Source organism: Anoplopoma fimbria, chromosome 11 (assembly GCF_027596085.1).
Source record: "Anoplopoma fimbria isolate UVic2021 breed Golden Eagle Sablefish chromosome 11, Afim_UVic_2022, whole genome shotgun sequence".
NCBI classification, from domain to species: Eukaryota; Metazoa; Chordata; class Actinopteri; order Perciformes; family Anoplopomatidae; genus Anoplopoma; species Anoplopoma fimbria.
In genome coordinates, this window is record NC_072459.1 from 21,414,413 (window position 1) to 21,440,414 (window position 26,002).

The 26,002-nt window shown below is 42.0% G+C and overlaps 2 protein-coding genes across 7 annotated transcripts; both read left to right on the forward strand.

The window, feature by feature from the left end:
* Positions 1-6,106: 6,106 nt before the first annotated feature.
* LOC129098536 (prostaglandin E2 receptor EP1 subtype-like) lies at positions 6,107-11,602 on the forward strand. The gene is made up of 3 exons (XM_054607555.1): positions 6,107-6,316; positions 7,260-8,146; positions 9,745-11,602. Exons 2-3 carry the CDS (start codon positions 7,292-7,294, stop codon positions 10,018-10,020), a joined length of 1,131 nt encoding a protein of 376 aa, XP_054463530.1. The 5' UTR covers positions 6,107-6,316; positions 7,260-7,291; the 3' UTR covers positions 10,021-11,602.
* Positions 11,603-12,178: 576 nt separating this feature from the next.
* Positions 12,179-25,581, forward strand: LOC129098089 (interleukin enhancer-binding factor 3 homolog). Of its 6 annotated transcripts, none has more exons than XM_054607047.1 (18): positions 12,179-12,255; positions 13,671-13,766; positions 14,490-14,713; positions 14,868-15,042; positions 15,822-15,969; positions 17,367-17,458; positions 18,542-18,637; positions 18,978-19,095; positions 19,240-19,337; positions 19,420-19,531; positions 19,668-19,781; positions 20,108-20,313; positions 20,403-20,579; positions 20,676-20,957; positions 21,311-21,443; positions 21,552-21,599; positions 23,162-23,578; positions 24,730-25,581. In XM_054607047.1, exons 2-18 carry the CDS (start codon positions 13,764-13,766, stop codon positions 24,870-24,872), a joined length of 2,586 nt encoding a protein of 861 aa, XP_054463022.1. In that variant the 5' UTR covers positions 12,179-12,255; positions 13,671-13,763; the 3' UTR covers positions 24,873-25,581. The 6 variants fall into 6 exon arrangements, with proteins under 6 accessions (XP_054463022.1, XP_054463025.1, XP_054463026.1 ...); XM_054607050.1 differs by having other exon boundaries at positions 18,978-19,089; XM_054607049.1 differs by lacking the exon at positions 12,179-12,255 and adding an exon at positions 12,272-12,351.
* Positions 25,582-26,002: the final 421 nt, after the last annotated feature.

Genomic DNA, 26,002 nt, shown 5'->3' on the forward strand with positions numbered 1-26,002 from the left:
AACTTCCCAATACTGACATGCTAGCTCGACAGTTCTAAGTAGCCTATTAACATTAGCCATGTTTGTTGTTTATGAATTATGATAATTTGTTGTTTTCTTAAATGTGAATTAACTGCAGTTTTTGTCACTTTAGCATTGACTTCATTACTTAGCACCAGAGGTTGCCACATTTATGTATTTTGTTGTATGTCATACACCTCTCTCTAAAAATAAAGGGACAGATATTTCCATCAAGAATTGGTGGAGACCAAACCAGAGCTATAAGTAATACAAATATGGGATTTATATTCATGAGATGAACAGATACCTGAATCCAAAGGAATGCTAAAGGTGCTCTGTGTTTGCTGGATACATAAACGGTTTGCTAACATGTTTTTTATATATCTTTGTCAGCTTGTATATGTCAGCTTGTCGCTGCCTCCAAGTGGCCCCAAAAAAATCAATCAATGCAGCTTTAACGAATTTGTAGAATTAATTTTGACTCACTGTATCCGTACTTCAACCCAGCTACATTATTCAGATGAAGAAAATAAAAATAAAATACATAATAAATATGCATGTCAGAAACAGCACTTTGATTACACATCGTATTACAACTAATTAACCAACCATGTCATGATGACTTAAAGAGCTCTGATCATTGTTGGAATGCTGATTAGGCATTCCAACAATTGTTCTTATAAGCTTTAATCTTCTTCTTCTTCTTATATTTCTTCCGTAGAAATGCATCTAACTAGTTCTGCATACTTTCAGCTACAGAAACCGTTCAACTATCAAATTATTCAGCTCTTTCAGGACATTCCTGCAATGACTTTTCTCATTTCTACCTCTTATGCTTTTTTAAATAATAAGCAATATTCATATTTTTCATATAATGGTTCCCTATGGGGAAAATCCACAAATCTTCTCAAACTCCTTCAACTTTGAAAGCTTTCTGTTTCCCCCATACCTTCAGCTAGAGTCACCATTTAAACTCTCAAATGTTCACAAAACCTTGAACTATGAAGGTATGATTCATCTTTTTAATATCTTGTACAGTTTTTTGAATAATCACACTTATGTTTTATGCTTTTTTCAGACCTTTTCTGAGTTTATAATGGGTGTGTATTTTGCGTAACTTAGAGCGCGTGATGTCATCGCCGGAGTGGAAGGAGGAAAATATTTTAAAGGTTTTTCAACAGTGCATTTCTTGGCTTTTGGGCTTTTTCAGGAAAGTCATTTGAAACTTGCACATTTTCAGCAATGCTCTGTGACTAATTTCTGCATTCCAACGCATTTTCAGCAGGAAATGCATTTTCTAGTTAAAACTTGCTTTTCTGCCGAAGTCAAACATTCATACCACTGAGACACTGAGCTAAGTGACACACCTTCCAGCAGCCTACCATCCATTACAATGTGAAGGCAGTTAAGGGCAGGAACAAGATTAATGTAACAACCTGGAGCGGAGACTAGCAGTGAAGTTTAAAATAGCTCGGACTCACAACATGTCAGTGTGTTTAAGAATGGGGAAACTAGCTGTGAGAAAACCCAGTGTTTCCTTAAGGAACAATGGTCTAAAAAGTTAAAAGAGTGAAAATACTGATGAATAAGGACTCCCTTGCCACCAGAGAGCTTGCATTTTGAAACTTTGTAATAGCATGTAATAATAATAACAAACACTTATATAAAAAATAGCCTTAATTAAGGAAATATTTCTAGGGCACTGGCTGGTTCTCAGAATCTTGAACTTTGTGTGTCAGAGCAGGACATTCATTCTCTTGATGATGCACATATCCTACAAGCTAACCATTACGTCATCACCAGCCTCCCTAAAGCCACCTTGTCTCTCACTGCCATGACTGCAGAAGTCTCTGACGCTGAAAATAGACATGCATTAAATGGAGTCATGCATCTGCAATGGTGACTTTTCTCTTTCAGAGTGATGCAATCTCTCTCACACACACACACACACTGGATAGAGCCTTTTTCCACATTCATATTCAGTAATGGAGTTTTCATTTGATTTATGCAGTAGCTGAATGATAAGCGGCCTCTGCTCTTGTGCTACGACTATTTCACACTTCGTGAGTCATGGAAGTGGCCGTTATCATCCCGTTCATTCAAGCAGCTTAGATTACATTGGCATAGCCAGGCATAGCCAATGAACAGGAAGCAGACCAGTAGTCATATGGGTGTATTTGACATGGTTGAATGCGTATACAATGTGTTGTCAGCGAATCAAATATGCCAACATGTACATAGAAAGTGTGTCACTACGGAATGAATAATGGAGGAGGTTCAATTCTGCAATGACTATGGCAGTGATGATGTGTGTCACCCTGAGGAGATGTCAGCTGAGGCACTTTGCATCTTCTGTTGAGATTAGAAACAAATAAAACCAAACTATGTTAAAGCCTCACTAAAATAATGTGAGGCTTTAACACCGGTTGAACAGAAATTAATGTACTAAATGTATAATGATGATGCACATTTGCTTCAAAGAAAGAAACAGTCAAACAGCATGTGTGTGTATATATGCTTGATGAACATATCATGTACAGAGTATGTGTAAGATCCCATGCTCCTGGACCAAACAGTAGCCAGGAAGCTGTGGTTTAATGTTCAGTTGTCGAGGGTGTCTCGAACGTCCCATGTGTTTTTGAGCAGATTCATTAGATAGTTTGACCAAAAATGACCAAACAACCAGGCTACTAACCACAAAACTATTAAGTCAAGCGGCAGCATGTAAGTTTATTTTAGTTTTATCTCTCCACTGTTGATATGCCAAAAAAGGGCAAAATACAAGAGAGGGGATTTCTTTGAAAACCGTCTGGCCACACACTACTTCTACAGACAGGGGTATTGTTATAAGGATACAATACTTTATTTTTCAATCCCCGCTGTATATATAGTATCCACATCCAAATCTGAGAGCAAGATTTTTTCAGAGCCTTGAAAACGTCATCCTTCTGGGCCTATAAAGATTGATAATTTAAGACAAAATGCCAGAGACCTTCAACAAGGGGTAATCTCACCTCATTATCAAGACTAGCACCTACTTTAACAAAATGCACTTTCACTGAGACAGTGAACAATTGAACGTACATAAAAAACAACGAGCATGACATGCATAATTATACAAAAATGTCTGGACTAAAAGCCTGGTAATTATGAGGTTTTCAACAAATAAATCCTGGAGTTTTTTTGGTGGCTGTTTTGTACAAAAACGCAGAGAGTGGTGTGACAAACAAACTGCAGTCAACCGTATCCGACCAGGCTGCCGCAATCTTCTGTTTCTGAGGTTTATTTGAGGCTAATGCCGAGGAAAGTGTCACAAAAAGGCTCTTATAAACCGTATGGCACGGTCAAAAGTGGAAAGTTTGCAAACATGATGAAGTTTTCCTGTGTTACAGTTACACCGGTTGTTTTTACTGGGCCCAGGGCAGCGCCATTCAGCCAGCAGTGAAGCGTTCCCAGTCCAAAAAACAAACCTCTAACAAGGTGGTCATTCTTGTGTCCAAGACCGCTTAGGCAGGTCAGTGGGCGATTTTCAGAAAGGTTCCAGTCCTTGTTGAGTCGATGCACGTTGTGGTCAGGCGCAGTGTACAACACGAAACCCCTCGTAAAGAATTATTTACAGCTGCTTTTGCTGTGTGGTTTTCCTAGTTTTATGGTGGGTCCCTTTGGCACAAATAAAAACGGGCAATTAACATGGCTGCACAAGCAAATAGCATCCATGTGGAGTAAAGATACAGCAGCAAAGACTGAACATCTCAAAAGGATAGTTCTTCCTCTGCCACGCTGTGATCATCTTGACATGATTATGTCTCAATGGCACACAAAGTAAGGAAAAGTTCATGAATTGAATGACACAATATGAAACTCTTCACTAAAAGTCTTTTTCTTTGTTTTTTAAAAAGTAGGTTAGAGTTTGTACGGACAATGCCTAAGATAACACATGTTTTTACATGCTAACTTTGTTTTTGCTGTAAATACAGTGAGTTCAGAGGCAAAACTGTTAATACATGAGCACATCTGTTGTTGCAGACAAAGAAAGAACATTTCTGCTCTTGCTGTGGTTAATAATAAATGGCTCCCCTCTTTTGTTTTGCAGACTTGCTTCCTGCCTCCTAATCCCAACAGGCCCGTCCTCTCAGCAGATCCCCCCCCGGTGTCGACTCCTTGTGCATTCATGGTGAGTCCTTCCATTTAGCCATCTCAGCCATCTCAGGTGTTCATCTCTGTTTTATGGCACAGCAGACGGACACAGACGCATTAACCCCCCGGCTAATAACTGCTGCAGCTGCACCTGCCTCTACTGGCTGTCTGCCCTTATTCATACCTGCATGCACATTCAAACATGTACAGGCGACATTCCGGACTCAGGTGTGTGCTTATGAAACACATTATTAAAACATACATCTATTAAAATGTACTGGCATATGTTGTGAGTACATGCACACATATTCCGGTCCTTGCTTTAGCGCAAAGAGGACATTTTTCAACACCACGGTTGCAGTGTGTGTTGTGTACATTAGCACGTTAGCTGTTTTGACATACTTAGGTGGTGGTGAAGCAAGAAGACCTCTCGCTGGAGGAGGGATTTCAGATAAGTGCAAGAATACGCCCCACTGGTGATGATGGGAACCTGAGAAGCTCCAAATTCTTTTCATGATTTGACACTGTAGCCTTTCATGGTTTGTATATCCATTCTGCGTGCTTATCGCAAAATAATACTGGGATTTTTGCTCGTATTAGAGGGACAGTTCCCCCCAAATCAAATATACACTTTTTTATCTCTCATCTCTCTAGTTCTAGTTATTGATCTATATTTTTATGGTGTGAGTTGCATGGTTTTGAAGATAATGTGCGTAGAGATGTCTGCCATCTGCCAATATAATCGGACTAGATGGCACTCGGCTTGTTGTGCTCAAAGTGCCAAAAAATTGCTTGAAAAAGCTCAACAGCAATGTCTCTTTACAGAAAGCATGACCCAAGATAATCCGCAAACCTTGTTCTGGGCAGTTTTGTGTAGGAACTATTTTCATTCAACCAAACAATAAACTGTATAACAGCGCAGAAGGAACCATGAATTTATACTCGAATAAACCTTGCACCACTTAGTTAGCTAATGTTACTGTGCAGCAAAGGCGGACGGCATTACTGTTGACACCTTGTGTAGTCCGGAAAAGAAAATAGTTCCTACATGAAACTGCTTTCAATGAGGCCTGTGGGTTATTTAGAGTAGCCAGGTCATGATTTCTGGAATCCGAGACATTGTCTTTGTTTTATTGGTGGTTTCAGCGCCACAAGTGCCGAGTGCCACATAGTCCCATTAATCAGACAGAGAGAAGGCAGGCAGAAATCTCTACTGACGATGATATCTCCAAAACTAGGCAACTCGCATCAAAACCATCCAGAGTGATGAATAGTGCTACAGGTTAGAGGCAAAATATGAATTTTTGATTTTGGGGCCAGGGTCTTCTGGAGGACTGCATGTGACAGCGATGTTTGTAGGGGTCGGGAGGGCAGCTGTTTTGAATTGATGAGAGCTGACCACAAGGATGTTAAGGTTGTTCCGATGAGGCTCAGTATAGCTGGGCAGTGTTTTAATATCTACAACTAACAAACAAGGGGGCAAATATCTCGAGCAGTAAAAGCCTAATACAAGGTTCAACTCGTCAATGCAGTCGGCTTTTACTTTGAAGAGTCTAATCTGGCATTAATCAGACTATTACTCATTTTGGTTTAAAACCGCTATGACATGAAGTCATGCTTATTTGTGTGTAAAACTACATCACTGCTTATCAAAGTGATACTTGAAAGGAGTTTTATTTCCTGCAGCCTCAGGCAGGTTTCAATTCCTCAGTGTGTTGTTGTTACAGGCTTAATATTTAAGCCCCTACCTTCATGATTGTGAGGTGAGGAGGAGTTATGGGTAAGTAAGCGAGCTTGCAACTATTAGATATATAGCGGACCATCGATTGTGTCCGCTCCAGGGAGTCTCTGCCTGGGAGGACGAAACTGGGTTTTGACCAACTGAGACACCCAGGGGTGACGTGAGCGCGGTGCAGCTCCTCAGTATAAAAGCAGCCAGCAGCAGTTGGAGTGACAGAGTATGTGCTTGTGCAATGCAACAGGGAGGCTGCCTGTTCTGAGAGGAGAGTTTCTACATCGTCTCCGAATGGGGAAACAGTTAAGGTGAAGAAGAAGTCTTCTTACTTTGGATCAACAAGAGAACACAACTTGGATTAATTTGTTTTTATTTGCTGCAGTTATGAGTAACAGTCCAGATCAGAGTGATCCTGATCATCTCCATGGATTTATTATTTCAAAGGTAGGTTAAATATCTTTCATGTACTGGACAAATTGTATGCCCCGAGGCTATCATTCCAAGTGAAGAAACTGCAAATATAAAATTATTTAACAGAAAAATAAATAAAAGAAAACTCATATTAGTTACAAAAATGGATTGGATTTGTAGGAAGGGGAATGCTCATTTACTCAATGGGGCTAGAAAGGTAATGTTTGGCATTGTGTGTGTATCATTATGCATCATCATCATGATAATGATTGATCATCAATATAATTTTGTAATTTATTTAGTTTTATAAAGTTTTAATCAACATCTTCATAGCTTTTATGGCTGTAGGCACAGAGCATAGCATTTAAGCAAAAACATTTTTTTCCAAATAATAAACAGAGATTCTAACTAAAGAATATAGAAAAACATCAATAAACATCATATGTAGGTAAAGAAAAAATAGATTTAATCAACATGTACAAAGAAAATGAAAGCTTAATCATATTAAGCTAAAGAAAAATTATAATACAACAATGCATACAATAAAGACAAAAAAAATAAACACAAAACCGTATATATTATCACTTTGAAAGCTACATTTGATATATATTTAGCAATACGTCTCTGTGTTTGCATGGTTGTAAAAGTGCCGTTACCATGCAGCAGCAGCTGCGGCACTTTTAGAGGAATGTGTGCAGGAGCTTTCAGTGTCAACAACATCTGTCAGAACTTGCTCAGAAAAACTTGAGGCTCTTTGCTCCTGACCTCAAGAGTGGGACGAGAACTCACGTATTGATTTGAAGTTGAGTCACTTTACTGTGAGGAGCTTTGTTTGCCCGTAGAGACGTGCTACCTGTAAGGGACTGTATGAAAATTATTTGTGGGTGGATAAGGAGGACATGGAAAGAAGAGGGTGTTACGAGTTTCAGTGCGCTGACCCCTTTCTTGTTCTTCTTTCCGGTGTCTTCTCAACCAGAGGAACCACATCAGGCCCGGATCCCAGTGGTGATGCTGGCCATGCAGCGACACAACTCCTCCGGCACTGACGCCTTCCTTCCAATCTGCAACTACACCCCCGTGGTGGAGGCGCGTAATGCCACCCTTCCCGGGAGCAATCCCACGGCCGCCGTCCTCACCATGACTCTGGGCATCCTGTTCAACGTGGTGGCCCTCATCATTCTCGGCAAGGCCTACAACCGATTCCGGCGGCGATCCAAGGCCACGTTCCTCCTCTTCGCCAGCTCCCTGGTGGCTACAGATCTGGCAGGGCACGTTATCCCCGGAGCTCTCGTACTGAGGAGATACTCAGCGGGCACCTGGTCAGCGTCAGACCCCGTCTCCAGTGTTCGAAGTGACCCCCCCAATCCGGACCTGTCTTGTCTGTTTCTGGGAGGTTGCATGGTGTTCTTTGGTCTCTGCCCGCTCTTCCTGGGCTGTGCTATGGCTGCCGAGCGCTGCCTGGGTGTCACCAGGCCTTTGCTCCACGCCCGCCTGGTGACCACGGCGCGGACAAAGATGGCGCTGGCCCTGATCTGGCTGCTGGCTTTGTGCGTGGCCCTCCTACCCTTCTTCAGCCTGGGGGCCTACACTTACCAGTACCCGGGGACTTGGTGCTTCATCAGGGTGATGGAGGACACCAGAGCGACGGACCTGGCCTTTGTCATGCTCTTCTCCGGACTGGCTCTGAGCTCGCTTGCCTCGGCCTTCGTGTGCAACACCGTCAGTGGGATCACGCTGGTGAGGGCCCGGCTAAAGAAAGGGCCCTCCTCCCGACGGTGCTCAGCCGGCTCCCACGACACTGAGATGGTGGTCCAGCTGGTTGGAATCATGATCACCTCCTGCATCTGCTGGAGCCCTCTGCTGGTGAGCGTCGGTGATCACATTTAACAGACATTGAATCATTTCATATTGAAAACCCTTTTTCAGCATAAAATATATCTAGTAAGTTGTTTAAGTGTAGATAACATGTCATCATAAACATTTTATTATCTATTAAGAATCTATTGTAAGTCATCTGCACACCTCCTAAATTCATTCCTGGTCTTGTTTAGGTGAGATTTCATACTCTCTCTTTAATACTCTTTGATTACTCTACATTAATTCTATGCAGCCGATTGATTTTTAATAACAGAACTTTGGTGGATTTTTACATATGGAATACCGGTCCAAAGGACAAAGTGATTAGCAGATTGTTTAAACTTTGCAACTGGTTAGGATTCAAATAATCTGGTTGTGTCATGCTTATTATTGCAACCTCGCAATGGACCTCTCACCCACTTTGGTGGGTGAGAGGTCCAGTTTTGAATTCCACAATAAGTTCAACAGAGTAGCACCACTGTCTGCTTTTGTGTTTCTTTTTAAATGCAGTCACTCCAGTCTATCCGGAAATTTTTTTAAATTAATTTTTAATTCACAATAATGAGCACTGACCGATTCTGTCCGTGACACCTTTAACATTGAGAAGTTTGTTCAGTGGCCGTTTTTAGACCATTTCAAATTGGGGGGCCAGTTTAGGGCCACATTGGATAATAGTTGCACCAAGAATATTAAGCAAAACTATAATATGCCTAAGGAAAAAGAGCATTTATCCACTAATCAGAAGGTCGGTGGTTCCACCCTTGGCCCCTGCAGTAAACATGTCGAAGTGTCCTTTGGCAACATACTGAACCCTAAATTGCTGTGAGTGGGCGTCTGTCCCTCCTGAGGCACAGGTTAAGACTTGTATGGCAGCCTCTGCCACCAGTGGATGAATGGGTGAATGCTAACTTCTGTTGTAAAGTGCTCATTTAAGCCCGATATGAATGAAGTTCATTTAACCCAAAGGTTTGTTTTTCAAAAGACCAACGATACACATGCAGATAAACTCAACTGTACTAATTAAGTGCTGTCGGCCATTTTATCACTGTTATGAATAATTACAATTTCCCCTCTCTGGGGATAAATGTGGGGCCTACCCAAAACCGCCCCTGCCACAGCTACCTTTGAAATTAATTTTTCTTAATCTCTGCCCAACATTTTTTTTAAATCCACTTTAACATACACCATTTTCAATTCCTCCATTTTATCTGCAAGTCAGCGAAATATTTCACACTTTTTTTTGTTTCCGCTCTTTTATTAGAGCTATATGAGGTTTACATGGAGTGAAATATTCAAATTAATTTGTGGCAGCTCCGTTCAATCAAATGTATATATTCAACATATCTTTTGCTTTATTTTGTAAACATTTCCACAAGTTTCAGACTGCCATATTTGGCATTTTTGGAAACTTTTCAGAACTCCACAAAATTTGGATTTAAGTTCTGTGGGTTTGAACAATGAAATGCTGCACTGTATGAGATATAATGAATGATAGGTGAGGTTAAAGGGATTAAACTGTTGCTATTATTATGTTTCAATGCATGTAAGATCTTAGTATGAGTTTAATATATGAGCCTAAACTTGTTTCCTTTTTTTATTCATAGATCTTTGGACTGATGTCAGCCACAAAGTCCTACACTTGCTTTCTGGACAGTGACAGAGACACTTATAGGGGTCTTATGGTGACGGGTGTCAGGATGGCCACCTGCAACCAGATCCTGGACCCATGGGTCTACATTCTGCTGCGGCGCGCCGTCCTCAGGAAAATCTACCGCATCACCAAAAGACAGGCCAGTTTCAAGGGGAGCACGTTCCGCTCGATGCGCTGGGACATCAGCCCCTTTCAGAGCTCAGAGAAAAACTGTGTTAGTAAGATTTAAAATGGACTTATACGGAGGAAGAACCGGGGACAGGTCATCCGTCACTTTTTGCTCTGTCTCTCGTCAGCTGGATTGCCACAGAGTCCAGCAGTCCATCATCTGGATCCAAATTCAGTGTTTAAAGGTTCCTAAGGAAAGAGTTGTCTCTCTCTCGGCTGGTGAATGAAGTAAATGTGAGGGGATCCAAAGTGGTTTAAAATCTGGAACCACGTGTTCCAGATTTTAAATATCACTGACCAGCTCTGATGTTGTTGTATGTACAGTATGAACCAGTGTTATGCTAGAAATTAATAAAGAAAAACAACTTATTATGAACTGATAATAGTGTTTATGAGAATGCAACATGGCTCATATACAGAACATGCTTGCACGGCAGCCTGTCCTCGATGAGAGCAGATGTAAATAAAAAAGATTTAGTCGGTTGGAGTATAATGTGTTAACCTTTTTTGCTGAAGTGAAGACTGTATCTATAGTCTTAAAGCAAGCATCTCAACTCAAAGGTTTTGTTCGCTCTGTTCTCCGACACAATGTAAAAGTCAATGACTTGTATAAATGCTCACATAAGAGAGCCAAAAAAAAAAGAGGCTGTGCTGTTACCTCAGCTTAAAGATGTGAAAAACATAATGTTGTGCTGTGACATGAATGTGAACGTGCGTCTGTTATTGTGAGTTTGTAAATGTGTCTGCAGCATATTCCCTGAGTGTCTGGGGACGGAAGTGAAGCTGCAAAAGCTAATGGAATGTGATGTTGTTAACAAAAGGGAATGTACGATTGGATAATAAATGTGTATCTGTTAATGTTTCAATGTATTCTGGTTTATGATTGATGCCACAGTTCTAAAGCTTTGTCGAGATCAGTTAATGTTTCCTGTTTCTGTCTTAAGGTAACAACAACACCTCTTAAGCAGACTAATCTAATGTAGAACAATTGCTTTTAGCATGTTCAGATTTGCACAGGAGCATTTGCTAACAAGAAATGGCCCCAGCATGTGTGAACAGCACATTTTTTGTTCCAGCACCTGCAGTTTGTTGCCATTTGATGCCTTTGATGGGCGGCTGTGGCACATGAGGTAGAGCGCTTGTCCCGTAACCACAAGGTTGGTGGTTCAAACCCCTCTACCGGCATGTAGGTGTCCTTGAGCAAGACACCTAACCCCAAGTTGCTCCCCGGGCTATATGAGGTTTACATGGAGTGAAATATTCAAATTAATTTGTGGCAGCTCCATTCAATCAAATGTATATATTCAACATATCTTTTGCTTTATTTTGTAAACATTTCCACAAGTTTCAGACTGCCATATTTGGCATTTTTGGAAACTTTTCAGAACTCCACAAAATTTGGATTTAAGTTCTGTGGGTTTGAACAATGAAATGCTGCACTGTATGAGATATAATGAATGATAGGTGAGGTTAAAGGGATTAAACTGTTGCTATTATTATGTTTCAATGCATGTAAGATCTTAGTATGAGTTTAATATATGAGCCTAAACTTGTTTCCTTTTTTTATTCATAGACTTTGGACTGATGTCAGCCACAAAGTCCTACACTTGGGATGGGTTAAATGCAGAGAAATAATTTCCCCATTGTGGGACTAATAAAGGATTGATTATTATTATTATTATTATTTATGTTCCAGATCAGGATACGAATGTGAATCTTTTCGGATTTATTTACCCTCTGGCTGTAAAAATAAATTGTCACTGGGTTTCAAAGAAACCAAAGTTAGTGGTCACTCCCCTGTGTTTAAAAAGTTCGGAAGGCTCTTGAATTTCCCCCATGGGGATCAATAAAGGAATATAATAATAAAGGAATATAATAATATTCTTGGGTGTCAAACTGGGGAATTCACAAACTAATATTAAATGCGTGTAGGAAATAAAAATAGAAGGGCGTGATGGAATGGACACACTAGTGTAATTATCCTGTTTTAATTAATAAATAATTAATAAATAATCATTTTAATATGATCACTAAGACAGGCCTCAAAGAATGTTGAATGAATGAGCCAGCTGTTGCAGGTGGACAACTAAATTAAATCTTTCAATTCACTCCATCATTACTAGCCACGCCCCTAGATCTGTGCCCCCTCTTTCCGATTGGCTACAATTTCTGTCACGTGTTAGCGCTGTCCAATGAGCATACTCGGTTTTCATATCGTGGGCGTTTCCGTTCACACTCCTGGCCGAGACCGGGAGCTAACGTGCAGCAGCCGTACATTAGCAGCAACGACACCACGGTGAGCAAGAAGAATATATAATCCCAGGCCTTAACATGAACAGTATTGGGCATTAGGCGGTCTATTAGGTGGTTGTTGAACGCCAAGAAGAAGCCTGTTAGTTTTTCTTGAGGTGTTTGTTTTTATATGTGCGTCAGAAATGTATCCATTTGGCTTTGTTCGGCTAAGCTAACATGCTAATGGCTAGCTGAGGCTGAGCATTCAATGGGGTCTCGGTCTTGTCTCCCTCGACCATTTTGCTGTCTGAAATGACAGACCAATATCCCAACATGATATCCTGTGAAGTGTTTGCATTTGTTAACAGTCCGTCCGTTGACTTAAACACGACAGGTACGGTGTGTGTTGGGCTGTAGCGGCTCGGTGAGCGTCTCTGCTCGGCGCAGCTCTGAGCGATGGGTGACCCGCTTTCTGTGGGGGTTGCTAGCTAGCCGCCGCGGCCAGTCGAGCTCTGCATTGAATTAAAATGGCGTCTGTTTTTAAATTCCCCTGATGGAGCTGCGGGGTCCGGGACCCACAATTGATGGGCTCCTTCTTAACTTCGTGACCCACTTCTCCACCTTGGAAGAACATATTTGTGTCCATGTGGGTTTAACAGGTGTGACAGTGGCTTGTTGGTGCTGGTGCAACACGTTAGAAACTTGTTGACTAAAACATAAAAATAGGGGCAATGTTTACCTCCATTGCCCTTACCGCAACTGGAAACTAACGCAAGTCATCCGTGTTATGCTGCAAATAATCTTACAAAGTTATTACTCTTGCGTGGGTGTGTCACCATAAATGAATGAGATGTCCCGCCTGTCAACTTAACCCCTCTATTTCACCCAGATCACATCATTTCGTAGTTGTTGCAGAGTAGCAGTCACAATCCCAACATTTTAGTGACCAGACTAACAGCCAGTCATCCGTGAAGGGATTTGGGATGACCTCTAATCAGAGATCAATCACATCAATCAGCACAGCCCTTTACTTTGTCTGTTCCAAGTCTAGCAGGAGTATAACAATTTTAAGATCACATATTTGCCTGCTAGATATATGAATGTCTGCGCCTTGCTCACATGAAGAGACATGTGTGCTTAAAAGTCTGCTTTATTCTAAGTTACTGCATTTCTGCCTGGGGAAAGTGTGGTTTGCGTTTAATCCCTGAGGCATGCGTGGCTGTGTCAACAATCCTCCTCTTTTGTACAGACAGTACCGACTTTATGTCAATGATGGATACGAGAAGGTCGTCACTGACTTGAGTGTGAAGATTTTTACCAGCTAAAGTGTTATTGGCCTCAGGAACAGAAATGTCTTTAAATTAAATCCACCCCTTGTTGATCTATCTTAGTTTTTAGTTGCCTGCAAGTTTTCCCTCTGTGACTTTTGTATTCTGCCTTACTTTGGAGTAATGTTTGCAAGTTTTCCCCCCTGTACAGGCCGACTGCAACATTGTCATCCGCTGCCGAGAAGACGTTTTTCCACATTGTCGTTCACTGGATAAGGGAGTCACCACGGTCTTCAGAATAACAATGGTACCAACTTCATTTAAGCATCTCTGTATTTTTTGTTTTTATTTCTGACAAAAGGCTGGCAGCAGCAAAAAGCACCGGGCACACTTGCCTCGATGTGGAATATCACTGGTTACAAGACAAACTAACAGGACTGATCTAATTTAAGTCACAGGGCTGGTGCCAGCGTCTCTTCTCTCCAGTCTGCCCAGGGCTTTAGGAACACATGCTGGAGCTTCCACATCACCGCTCCCCTCTAAATTGGCTTTGGCTGCCTGTGTGTACACGGGGCTTGTATAATCACTGGTGTTAGAAGCTTGTCCCAGACATGAGACCTTGTTCCTCTTTCTTTTTTTCAATTAATCAAAGACAAGAGACTGACAGAGAGAGGGCGTTTTGCAGGTCGAGTATAAGCCTGTCCCACAATGCAGGATTAAATAAATTGGTTGAATAACTGTTCTCAATAAAACCCGGAACATTTTCAAAACTGCAACATAGACTGCTCAGCAGTCAGCTGAGCTGATCTGTTTTTATTTTCAGTTATCAAGGTAACTGTAATCCTGTTTCCTAGCTACAGGGCTCTGTTGTATGTAAATAGTATTGATCTGTTGTTTTTAATTTTCAAAGCACAGTGTCTGTTTGTTTGTATCTGCAATAAGTTAGTCTTTGCTAACCTGGCCGCAGCACACACTTCTCTGGTATTTTCTTCTTTATTAATAATGATCTTGTGTCTTCTCGCCCCTCCAGCCCCCTCCGATGCGCCACCGCTCCATGCGGGTCTTCATGAACGATGACCGCCACGTCATGGCAAAACACTCGGTCATCTACCCAACTCAGGAGGAACTGGAGAGCGTACAGAACATGGTGTCCCACACAGAGCGGGCCCTCAAGGCTGTCTCTGACTGGCTGGATAAGCAGGAGAAGGTGCCCCCCAAGTCCGAAACTGACAGCGCAGACACCGATAAGGAAAGGTGAGAAGATGTCAGAGCTGCTGTTCCTCATGTTCAGCTGGCAGGAAAATGAGTCAGTTGGAAGGATGTTTTTTGTAATACCTTTTCTCTAACCAGTGTTCACTGTTTTTTCTTTCTTGTGCTTCTTCCATGTGTCCGCTGTGTTATTTGTTAGTGAGCACAGAGATCAGGCCACCCGGTCGCTGCGTGGCGTGATGAGGGTGGGCCTTGTTGCTAAGGGCCTGCTACTGAAGGGAGACCTCGACCTTGAGCTGGTGCTCCTCTGTAAGGAGAAGCCGACCATCAATCTGCTCAAAAAAGTGTCTGAAAACCTTGTGACGCAGCTCAAGGTGAGAACACTGCTCAACTAATTCAGTACACTGAAAAATGTGATAACATCTTTCATTAGGGCCCAAAAGATGCTGGGTTTGTGAGGTGGATACAGACATAAGTTTTAATGTTAAGACTATATATTTGCAGATATCATTTCTACATAAAAAGCAAAACATAAACAAAAAAATATCTCTTTTAGTTGGTTATTGAAGAATTATGACACAGATAAGCAAGACAGCCTACAGTTCAAAAACTAAGTTATGTACATCAATGTTTTTGTTACTTATCATACAGTAAACCGATACTCAATAGCATAAAATCTCTTAAGGCATAATTGGTCTGCAAAAGTTATCTGCCCGGCTCTAATTTTCAAACCATTCGTAACAAAAAGCTTTAAGGGGTTAATCATTGTTGTCTGTGTACTTCAGACAGGAATCTGCCCCTGTAGTTTCAAACCAATCTGGGCTAATCCACAGAATTACTCTAGGCCCAGGAAGACCTAATGTATATGTATTTTGTAACAAAATCCAATATCAGATTCCTAGCTTTTATGTAAATCATTTTACGTTGCAGTGTATTCTTAAATGGTCCTATAAACATAAAATTATTATAAATATGAAGACAAGCAATTTGAATAAGTCAACATTGGCCCTGGGTAAAATAACAAGGTATAGGCCCATAAGTTATTCAATTTTGATTGAGAAAGTAAGTCAAATTGTCTTATTTTTTTATAATTGTCTGATCTTTAACACAAACCCTGCCGTTGTCATATCTTAAACGCGTTGCTCTCTCACAGTCAATCACAGAAGACAAGTACGTGGTGACGCAGCACGTCCGCGAGGCCAGTATCGTCATCAAGAACACCAAGGAGCCCCCTCTCACCCTCACCATTCACCTGACGTCCCCTCTGGTCCGCGAGGAGATTGAGAGGGCCACAACTGGAGGTAAGCTCCGACCCCCAGGGGCCTCAGTGCTTCTTCAGCGCCGCCACCTCCTCCAGGCAGGGAGGCCCGGCAGGCAGCCAGGCTAGATAGATATTGTTTATTGGGCCTTCAATGGAGCTGGGGGACAAGAATGCACCGTCATGTAATGAATCTTTGCTATGCTTATAGCTCTCTAGACTTCTCTATCTCTCTCTCTCGTAGTTCCATGTGATGTAATTGTACATTTTTGATGGCCCAATATACAGTATAGGGCAGGTAGTTAACTGACTGCTGAAGACATGGCTTTCTCTTCCCCCTCCCCTTTTAAAGATCAAGGGCACCAACGAAATGAAGGCTTACTGAGAATTTAACCAAAAAGAGAGACCACTTTGTTTGCATGTGTTCTTATCATTGATGGTGAACGGTTCGCATTGCAGCAAAAATGAGAAGCAAAACATTTGGTGAAGCTGTCCTTCGTCATTCGACACAACAGCGGGTTGTTGACGGTCTCTGATTTTCATTAGCAGGGAACGCTCGGGGGGGCTACAGATAACGACAAGGGACACGCTCAAAAACACAGGGTCTAAGGCTTCATAAAAGATGTGTTTATAATCATTAAGCCTGATTAAAGCTATACAATTATAGCTTGGTTCTTTTTGAGAGCCCCCGACAGTAGTGTGGATCTTAGTTTAAGCAGGTGTTTAACCTCGACTTTATCTGTAGCCCCGTGCGAACAGTGATGCCCAGATTGGGTCTCCCTCCTTTTTTTTCTTTTTTTTAATAATTCTTTCAAAGCCATCAGTTTTGCTGCAGTGTGGACTTGTTTTGATACCCCACTTTTTGTGCATCTGATAACTTCTGCCTGTGGTTCCAATTCTGATTCTCTCTGTCAAGCCTTCTAGTTTGTCAATTTTTAGGGACGCTGGACCTTTGACCAACTGGCCGCTCTCTGTCTCGGAAGGGGCAAAGTGCAGCGCACCCAGTAAAGGGGCGAAGGGGAGGGGCTCTGCCTCCCGTTAACGCTAGAAAAGGAAATGCAGAACCTTTGTTTAAAGCACTGAAGCAACCACGGATAGACAACCTCCCATTTGATACGACCAATTAGCCCTTAAGAAACGCACATTTTCTTATGACAGGGATGTTGTTTTTTTTAATATTCTTAATGGGCTAGGTTACAACCCACTTCACAACTTTGTCGTTCTGGCGGGTTTTAAGTCAAATCATAGTGTGCCGGGCCGTACAAAAAACATATTAACTGGGAGGTTGAGAGCGCTTGGTGGTTCTGCAGTGGAGGGGTCCCCCTCCCCTTCCCCCTTCCTGCCTGTGGTCTGGGAAGGCTGCCTGTGTTCCCCCTGGCCGGCTGACAGAACTCCCCTTGGTCAAACTGTACCTTGTCTTCTTATTCCACCTGCCAATAGAATCGCTTTCAGTCAACGATCCCCCGGAAGTTCTGGACAGGCAGAAATGCCTAACTGCCTTGGCGTCTCTCCGCCACGCTAAGTGGTTCCAGGTTTGGATCTTGTCTTTATTTGTCTCTAAAAACAGAAGTAGTATTGAGTTTGGTTTCTTTATGCTGTTTGTTCTTTTGTCTCTTGATTTGGGCGTTCCATGTGTTATTTTTTTCTTCTTATTTACTCTTTTGAAGTGTACTTCCTGTAGTTATTCTTGATGATCTGGATGTTTGTTTCTTAGGAAACCTTTGTCATTACGCTGTTGTAGCGTTGCTTTGCTAACTTAACAGGTTCTACTGCAGTGCATCTTTTTTTTTTTTTTTTTTTTTCATTAAAGAAGTTCAATGCTGCTTTTTAGTCCCTGACTTCTGTAGTTTCCCTCACAGCTGCTTAACTCAATCAACAACAGCAAAAAAATCTGGGACTAATACGCCGTGTATCCAGGTGCAATATTTCTTTAATGTCAGCGTTGGTGTGAGTTGTTGTCATTTTCACCTTTCTATAAGCTGCTCGTAGAGCCCCGGCTGTAGTTCTAAGGAGAAGTGTTTATTTTTTTGTATTGAGCCTTTTTAATAATTACTCATTTTAGTCCTGTGGCGTTTCATCTTTTAGCTTTCACACCGTAACAATCAGTGCTCCATCTCTGCATCTTTTGTAGAGTACCAGGCCTCAACTTTTCCTGCTCTCTGGCTTTTCTGTTACTCTGTGTGCCACAAAATCAACAGGAATATTGCACCTTGAGTAGTTTTTTCTTTTTTTCACTGACTTCACCACAAGCAAAAGAGTTATCCTTTTCTCACATTATAGCTGGCATTAAGTTTGAGGTGGCTTTATTCACTCTTTTCCTCCTGAACTTAATTCATGAGCATGTTGTCTTACGTCTGATAACCACACCACCGATCACGTCAGCTATCGACTCACAGCCACAAGTGTCTGTTCATAAATAGACTCTCCAAACAATATTCTATCATGCATATTTCCATAACGACAAAGCTAAGCTATTCTAGTCTGTGTGGCTTCCTTTGTTTTAAAAATACTTTCATTTATTTTGCCGTTTTTGTGTTGCTTTGTGCCTCACGTGGTCGTCCTCTTCGACTAAGGCCACTTGTCCTCCCCGTGCCCCTCCCTGCTTGTGTCCCCAGGCCAGAGCCAACGGGTTGCGCTCCTGCGTCATCGTCATCCGGATCCTAAGGGACCTCTGCGCCCGCGTCCCCACATGGGCCCCGCTCCGTGGCTGGGTGAGTGAGAGCCTCTTCTTTACAGCCTCGATTATACAGAAGTCTTTACGAAGTGCAGGTGAAAGTGGCTTCTAGGGACCTATAGATATGTAGGAGGTAGTTTTCTTCAGACTGACCTGGCTGCCCAAAACCCCAAAAGCACTTATTATATTATCCGAATTAACATTCTCTTTTGATAAAGCTTTGTCTACCTGGATACAAAAAAGAATGACACCAGCGTCACGGTTGTTAAACTGCTGAGATCCTGACTAACGCAGTGACCTAAAATCTCCCTGTGTTAGTGGCCGAGCTTAAAAATAGCAACCTCGAATGACGAGCCTCTCTCTCCCCCGCTCGGCAGCCACTGGAGCTGATCTGTGAAAAAGCCATCGGCACAGGGAACCGGCCCATGGGGGCAGGAGAAGCTCTGCGGAGAGTTCTAGAGTGTCTGGCTTCTGGAATCCTCATGGCAGGTATATGTATGTAAAGTGTCTTCTCCTTATTTGATTCGATTATTCTTTTATTTTTTTATTTTTTTTATTTTTTATTTTTTTATATTTGATTTAACATTGCACTTTTTTTCAGTTCTAAGTGTTCCCCCATGTGGTTTCCTCCCGTTGTAGATGGTGCTGGAATCTCAGATCCGTGTGAGAAGGAAGCCACAGACGCCATCGGTCACTTGGACCACCAGCAGAGAGAAGACATCACAGCGAGCGCACAAGTGAGTGAGATAAGAGTTGTTTTTTGTGCTTATTCACAAAATAGTAAATGTGTAATTGACACGGCGTCTCTTGTATCTTCAGCATGCCTTAAGACTGTCAGCTTTCGGACAGCTTCACAAAGTGCTTGGGATGGATCCCCTCCCTTCAAAGATGCCCAAGAAACCCCGTAGCGAGACTCCTATTGATTACACAGGTAAACCAGGCTAGCTCACCTGAGAGATTTAAACAATACTGACTGTTTTTTGTCACCGTCTGTTTATGGTACTGATGTAATGTGATAACATGCCGTGCTTGTGCTCATGGTATCATTTTGTGTGCTTGGGCTGCAGTGCAAATCCCACCCAGCACGGCGTACGCCCCACCAATGAAAAGGCCCATTGAGGAAGAGGAGGGAATTGATGACAAAAGTCCAAATAAAAAGAAGAAAAAGCTGCAGAAGAAATGTAAGTGCTCTTTTAGCTTGCATATTGGTTTAAACTTACTGGGGGAAAAAAACTAATCCTACATCAAAATGAACCTTGTAATGGCCTTGTTGATAAAGAAAAAGGTTTTGGTTATTAAATTAGTCTGTCAATCAACAGAAAATAAGAAAAAAATTTGATAATGGATTTATCCTTGTAAATGTAATACCTTTTTTGGTTTTGCATAAGCAATTTGAAAATCTCACCTCTTAGACCTTTTGATTTGTCATAATTGTTTGACTGACAAAATCAAATGAAAATCACTGTGATAGATACGTTTCTTACTGTATGTCATGCTGTTAAACCAGCCCCAGAGGAGAAAGCGGAGCCTCCCCAGGCTATGAACGCTCTGATGAGGCTCAATCAGCTGAAGCCGGGTCTCCAGTACAAGCTGATCTCCCAGACCGGCCCCATTCACGTCCCGGTCTTCACTATGGCTGTAGAAGTGGACGGCAAGACCTTTGAGGCGTCCGGTCCGTCAAAACGCACTGCCAAGCTGCACGTAGCTGTAAAGGTGAGCAAAGCGTTACAAAATATATATATTTTTTTAAGTTATTTATTTATTTTTTCAAAACTACTATGAATCCGTGTGGACGTTTGCAGGTCCTCCAGGACATGGGCCTGCCCACAGGAGTGGAACTAAAGACCGCTGAGACAGTAAAATCGGAGGAGGCGGTGGTAGCTGTCGCGGTGGAGGAGTTGAAGCCAGTTGTACCACCCGTTGAAACCATCGCTGCTGCCACAGGAGCAGCCAATGCTGACACCACTGATGCCGCAGAGGTACAAAGCTCCTCCCCTTGTGTCGGCTATTGAACAATAGTGTCCATGATGTTTGGGCTCTACTTTTTTACTGATCATTGTCCCTGTAAATGTCAGACTGCTCGCCAACAGGGACCAATCCTGACCAAGCACGGCAAGAACCCCGTGATGGAGCTGAATGAGAAACGCCGTGGCCTGAAGTACGAGCTCATCTCCGAGACCGGCGGCAGCCACGACAAGCGCTTTGTCATGGAGGTGGAGATCGACGGCCAGAAGTTTCAGGGGACGGGATCCAATAAGAAGGTGGCCAAGGCCTACGCTGCCCTGGCTGCTCTGGAGCGGCTCTTCCCAGAGGGCTCCATGGCCGAAGCTGCTAAAAAGAAAAAAGGACCGCCCATGGTAAGAATCCACTCTCCAGGCTCACATCAAAGTTAGGGTAAAATTGAAATGTCTAGTGTAGGTCATTTAAATAGGGGAAGGTAAACAATAATATGTAAAACTATAAAATGAATTGCTATTGATAGTTCAATATTATTGGCTAGTGTACATAAATCTTCTTTCTGTATATAAGTGAAGGAAATGTGATGGATATTATAGTATTTAGTATAATATATAGGTATGTCATGTAATGAATTAATTACTAAAAGACTTTACCGAGAAAAGGCTTTACCGGGTTAAAGGAGGTCCTCACATAGAGGATAATTGCTCTCAGCGTAGATGAAAAGTATAAATAAAACGTGTTTCCTCTTCAGCACGCACCAGGCTTCGGCATGATGGGAGCCCCCGGAGCCGGAGACGCTGCTTCGCCCAGGGGCAGAGGGAGAGGAGGACGAGGACGCGGAAGGGGCAGGGGCTTCAACAACGGAGGAGGCTACGGCCAAGGAGGTAGGAACCCAACTTTCACTGTAGCTGACTATTCAAATGTTAGTCGACATTATTAACATGATTGACAGGGTTTCAAATCCGCATATTAACTGAGTTTCATCCGGCCAGGTGGCTTCGGAACGTACGGTTACGGGAACAATGCTATCTCTGGATACAGTGAGTATTCATTTTACTTATTATAAGAATAGTTCTGGTTTGACTGGATATTTACTCTTTGTTTGGGCTGCAGTAAAGCTTTCATTTAGGAAATAGATGTTGTGTCTTGGGGCGGGATGTTGCATCTGGCTAAGACTGCGAAAAACACTTACTTGTGTTCTAGCTACAGAACTAGAGACTGTAGCCTATTGTAGAAGACGGTTCCACTCCAGTGCAAACAATACCACATAATCATAAACCATGTTGGGATGTTCCCAGTTCAATGATTTTACATTTCTCTGCTTTAAGCCACAGGATTGAATCTGTTTTTGACAAGCCCCCCCCTCCCCCCCTCTTCTTATGAGAACCCCTTTTCTTCCCTCTGGCAGCCTGTTCTGAGGACTGTCCTACCTGAGCGTGACAGGAGCAGAGAAATCTAAAAAAAAATCTTAAAACCCAACACCTCAGTTTGAGTGCAATCTGACCAAATGAGTCACACAACTGCCTCTTTTACGGCAGAAAAAAAAAAAAAAAGATCCAGATAAACAAATCTAATTTTGATATTTTTTTTTTTCCCCTTCTCTGCCCTGTCTCACTCTTTAGGTGACTTTGTCTCAGACTGCTATGGCTACCACGAGTTTGCGACATAGATCTTCCCCAGTCTTATAAAAAAAATAAAAAAACAGTCCTGTAGAAAGGGGGGAAAAAAATGGACAAAAATTCTCAGTAGTGTTCCAGCAGCATCATGAACTCCCTTCACCGCCAAGTCCGCAACCCTTGGACTAAAGTGACCCCCCGCCACCCTGTCTTGCCAGTCCACTTGTCACCTCGGGGAGACGATCTGCCACTGCATGCGTGTAGACATAGGTCACCTACTGTGGATGTACCTGAACGCCTGGACCTCCCCCCCCCCCCCCCCCAAAAAAAAAGCTTTGCCTCCATTTATTTGGATCACGATTAAGCGAAGGCCTGTGGGAACTGGACAACATACTGCCTTTTGGATTATTGTCAAGACTGTAACAGCCTGTCCTCTTTCTGTCTGTCTCTCTCTCTCTCTTTCTCGCTCTCTGTCTCTCTCTCTCTCCAAACTGTTTACTTAGATGAGAATACTAAGAAAAATATTAACACGACTTGTTTTTATTTCATTCTGATATTCTGTCACTTCCAATCACGATTGAGCTGTCTTTTTTAAAATCTGTTTTTTGCTTTCTTTTCTGTGTCATATCGGCAACACTGTTAAGTCATGGCTACACTGAATGCATGATGATAATTTAGGCAGTGTGTGTCGTCGTAATATTCCATATGTAACAGCATTAGGCGTTGATGAACTGAGGCTGCTGGCGCAGAGTTTGCACACACAGACTTGATGAATTATGGGGTTCTGAATGTTTGGGAAGGGACGACTTCTTGCTTTTATATGTTGTTTTTTCTTTTTTTAATAAATGTGACATCACCATTAATTACTGTTACACCAGGGTCTGAATTAATTCCAGAGTACATGTGGAGTGTATACAAGCACTAGCTTTTAAAATGTATACCAAGGTGTGCCTGTTTTAAGATTGTGCCATGCTGTTATTTCCCAGATTATTACAACAACGGTGGCACAAATGGAGGAGCTGGGGCATCGAACAGTCCGTCTGGTGGCCCTCCGGTCAGCCCAGCACCGGGATCAGCTCAGGGCTCCTACGGCTCATACTACCAGAACGACGGAGCATTCAGCGCCACGCCTGCAGCGAAAAGCGCCAAAAAGAAACCCCCCATGCACAAGGGAGGGAAGGCGCCCTTCACAGGTCCGCCAGGGGCCAACAGTGGATCCGTAGGGGGGTACCAGTCAAGCAACCCCCCTGGGCAGGGCTCCTATAACCAGTATGGCCAGGGCTATGGGCAGGGGAAGAAGACTTTCAATCAGAACCAGGGGGGGGCGGGGGGATACTCGTACAGCACTGCCTATCCGAGCCAGGTGACGGGGGGCGCAGGCAGCCAAGACTTCAGTTATGAAGGTGAGTTTAGGGGGTTTTTTGATGCAAATTTAATGCTTGTGGTGGAAGTTGACTGATTAAGGGAGAAATTTATCTTTGTATATATTTTATGCTTGTGGTGGAAGTTGACTGATTAACCAACAAAGTGACAGTCAGCGACTGACTGCTGAGGAATCGGTACTTGAGTGCATCTTCACTTGGGTTTTATATGCTTAAGAACAAAGAGTCAATAGTTACATTCAATGAAGGGATGGACATACTTAATATCGAACAGAGAGTCAATACTTAGTAAAGGAAGGGAATTTCTTAAGATGAAGGACATGTCTCAGACAGCATTTGGCACGCCAGTGTGGTATACAGATCAGGCATTTGTATTAAGAAAGACAGTTCGTTAGCCAGTCATCAGAGGTTCAAGTACAGTTCAACTGAAAGACAGCCAGACGTCAGGGGTTCGAGCATAGTTCAAGCGGAAAGGCAGCCGGTCATGCCTTCGCGCAGGCCACAAATAACAGTATAACACAGTCATTCTTAATACAAAGGTCATACATTAAATCATTTTTTCCTCTACAATGCTCAGTTCTGAAACAATTTTGATACAGAATTTGATTTGACATCTTTTCAGCAGATTATTGCTGCCACCATGGCAAAAAAAGTTTTCCTTTTTTTTGTAAGGAGGGAATCTTTTTCATGTTAAAACAAGAGATTTTTCTCCTTTTTACACAAAACCGTTGCTTCGTGAAAACAAGGAGCATCTCTCGTTAAACATAAAAAGCTGGTATGTTATGTTAAAACTTATGGTGTGTCAAAATTAAAGAAATCCATTCATTGCATCCATTGCAGCCACCATGGGAAAAAAAACCCCACATGTTTTTTCCTTTTTACCTCATAACAGGAAACTTCTCAGTTTCTAGTTAGGAGATGATATTCTCTTTTTTTTATTTTATTTTTTATAAATAAGATCCTTTTCACGTTAAGATATATTTAAAGTTGTATAACTACATAACAAATTATTCCGTCTTCACTTCTGTTGTGACAACATATATGTTGAACGTTTATTTCGTTCAACATATAGTGGCCAAAAATATAATGTGTTGCAGTTTTTCAGCTTTATAAGCTTGAACTTGTTATTCTTTTGTAAAATATTTTCACTAACCAACACTCTGTCCTTGTAGGTTTCAACAACCAGTCCAATTACAACTCACAGGGGGGAGGAGGCGGAGGAGGAAACCAGGGCTTCGGCACCAACCACTCTCAGTACCACAACCCAGTGGGCTACGGCAGGGGAGACGGCAGCATGAACTACCAGTACAGATAAACTCTAATCACTCCGCCTGTGAATCATCGGCAGCAAGCACCCTGCATTAGTGTCCGGAGCCTTCTCCAAAGAAAGCGACTGACGGCCTGCCTGTGCTCTCTGCCTTTTCCATGTTTTGCTTCTTATGTGCTTTTGAGTTTAAATGTGGCACATGTGGGCACAAGTTGAGTTGTCTGGACTTTTTAAGAGTCAGAGCTGAGTTGCGGCTGAATTTAGTGGTTTGTTTCAGTGGTCTGGTCAGTGCTTAGTCTTGTGTTTTTAGGTCATTCTTGTTTTTATTTTTTATCTATGCTACCAGTCCGCATCCTCGTCACTAAATAATGAAGGCTGATTCTACAGATTACTCACTGGCTCTGACTTGGTTTCCTTTTGTTATAAAGAGTCGTGTGGCGACAGCCTTTTTCCTTTTCTCCTGTGAAACTAGTAAAATCTTGTAGTTTTAAAACTACAAAGCTTGTTGTATTTTTTGTAATAATTCAATAGAACCCAAATAGCTTGTTCTGTTCTGCATCGCTTGTAATTTCGGCCTATTTTGTAATTTACCTGATGTGATGTAGTTATTTTAATAAATGGTTTTTTGAGATTACTGGAAAATACACTTACATTCTGATGTTAAATCCAAATTTCTGCTCAATGTAGCTTTTCCATTGGGTTGGATTTGTTCCTGTTAATGTGTAACAAAGTGTTTGTATTAATAAATGATTTTTATTTTGAATAGAGGTCTTTATTAAAGTTTTGACTTAAAGTTTCACGTATTTGTACAATTGATACTATTAATATAAAGTGGTAAATACATGACCTATTAATAAACAGATGAACTAAGAATCACTTGACTATTAAGGGCTCACCAGCTAGGGTTTATTATCTCTACACATGGGTAATGGATTTTTAACAAAGCAATTATTTGCATCTTCTATGTATATCTTATTAGAAAGGGGTAAAACTATAAAAAAGTTTTATTTTTAAGAAAGAAATTATGAAAATGCTATGGACTTCAGGGGCTTCATATATTTGTAATGTGCTACTGTTAAAATAAGGAAGTCTTGCATTTCATATAAATATTAAAAACTAAATATAAGCCTGTTTTTCATATTCAGTATTGAAATGTATCAAATCAATGTACTCTTTGA

Coding starts and splice junctions, on each gene's coding strand:
- LOC129098536 (XM_054607555.1), top strand. CDS start 7,292: ATGCTGGCCATGCAGCGACACAACTCCTCCGGCACTGACGCCTTCCTT. Junction 8,147..9,744: donor TCTGCTGGAGCCCTCTGCTG/GTGAGCGTCGGT, acceptor TTTTATTCATAG/ATCTTTGGACTGATGTCAGC.
- LOC129098089 (XM_054607047.1), top strand. Junction 19,532..19,667: donor GACTCCTATTGATTACACAG/GTAAACCAGGCT, acceptor CTTGGGCTGCAG/TGCAAATCCCACCCAGCACG. Junction 20,958..21,310: donor AGAAAAAAGGACCGCCCATG/GTAAGAATCCAC, acceptor TTTCCTCTTCAG/CACGCACCAGGCTTCGGCAT.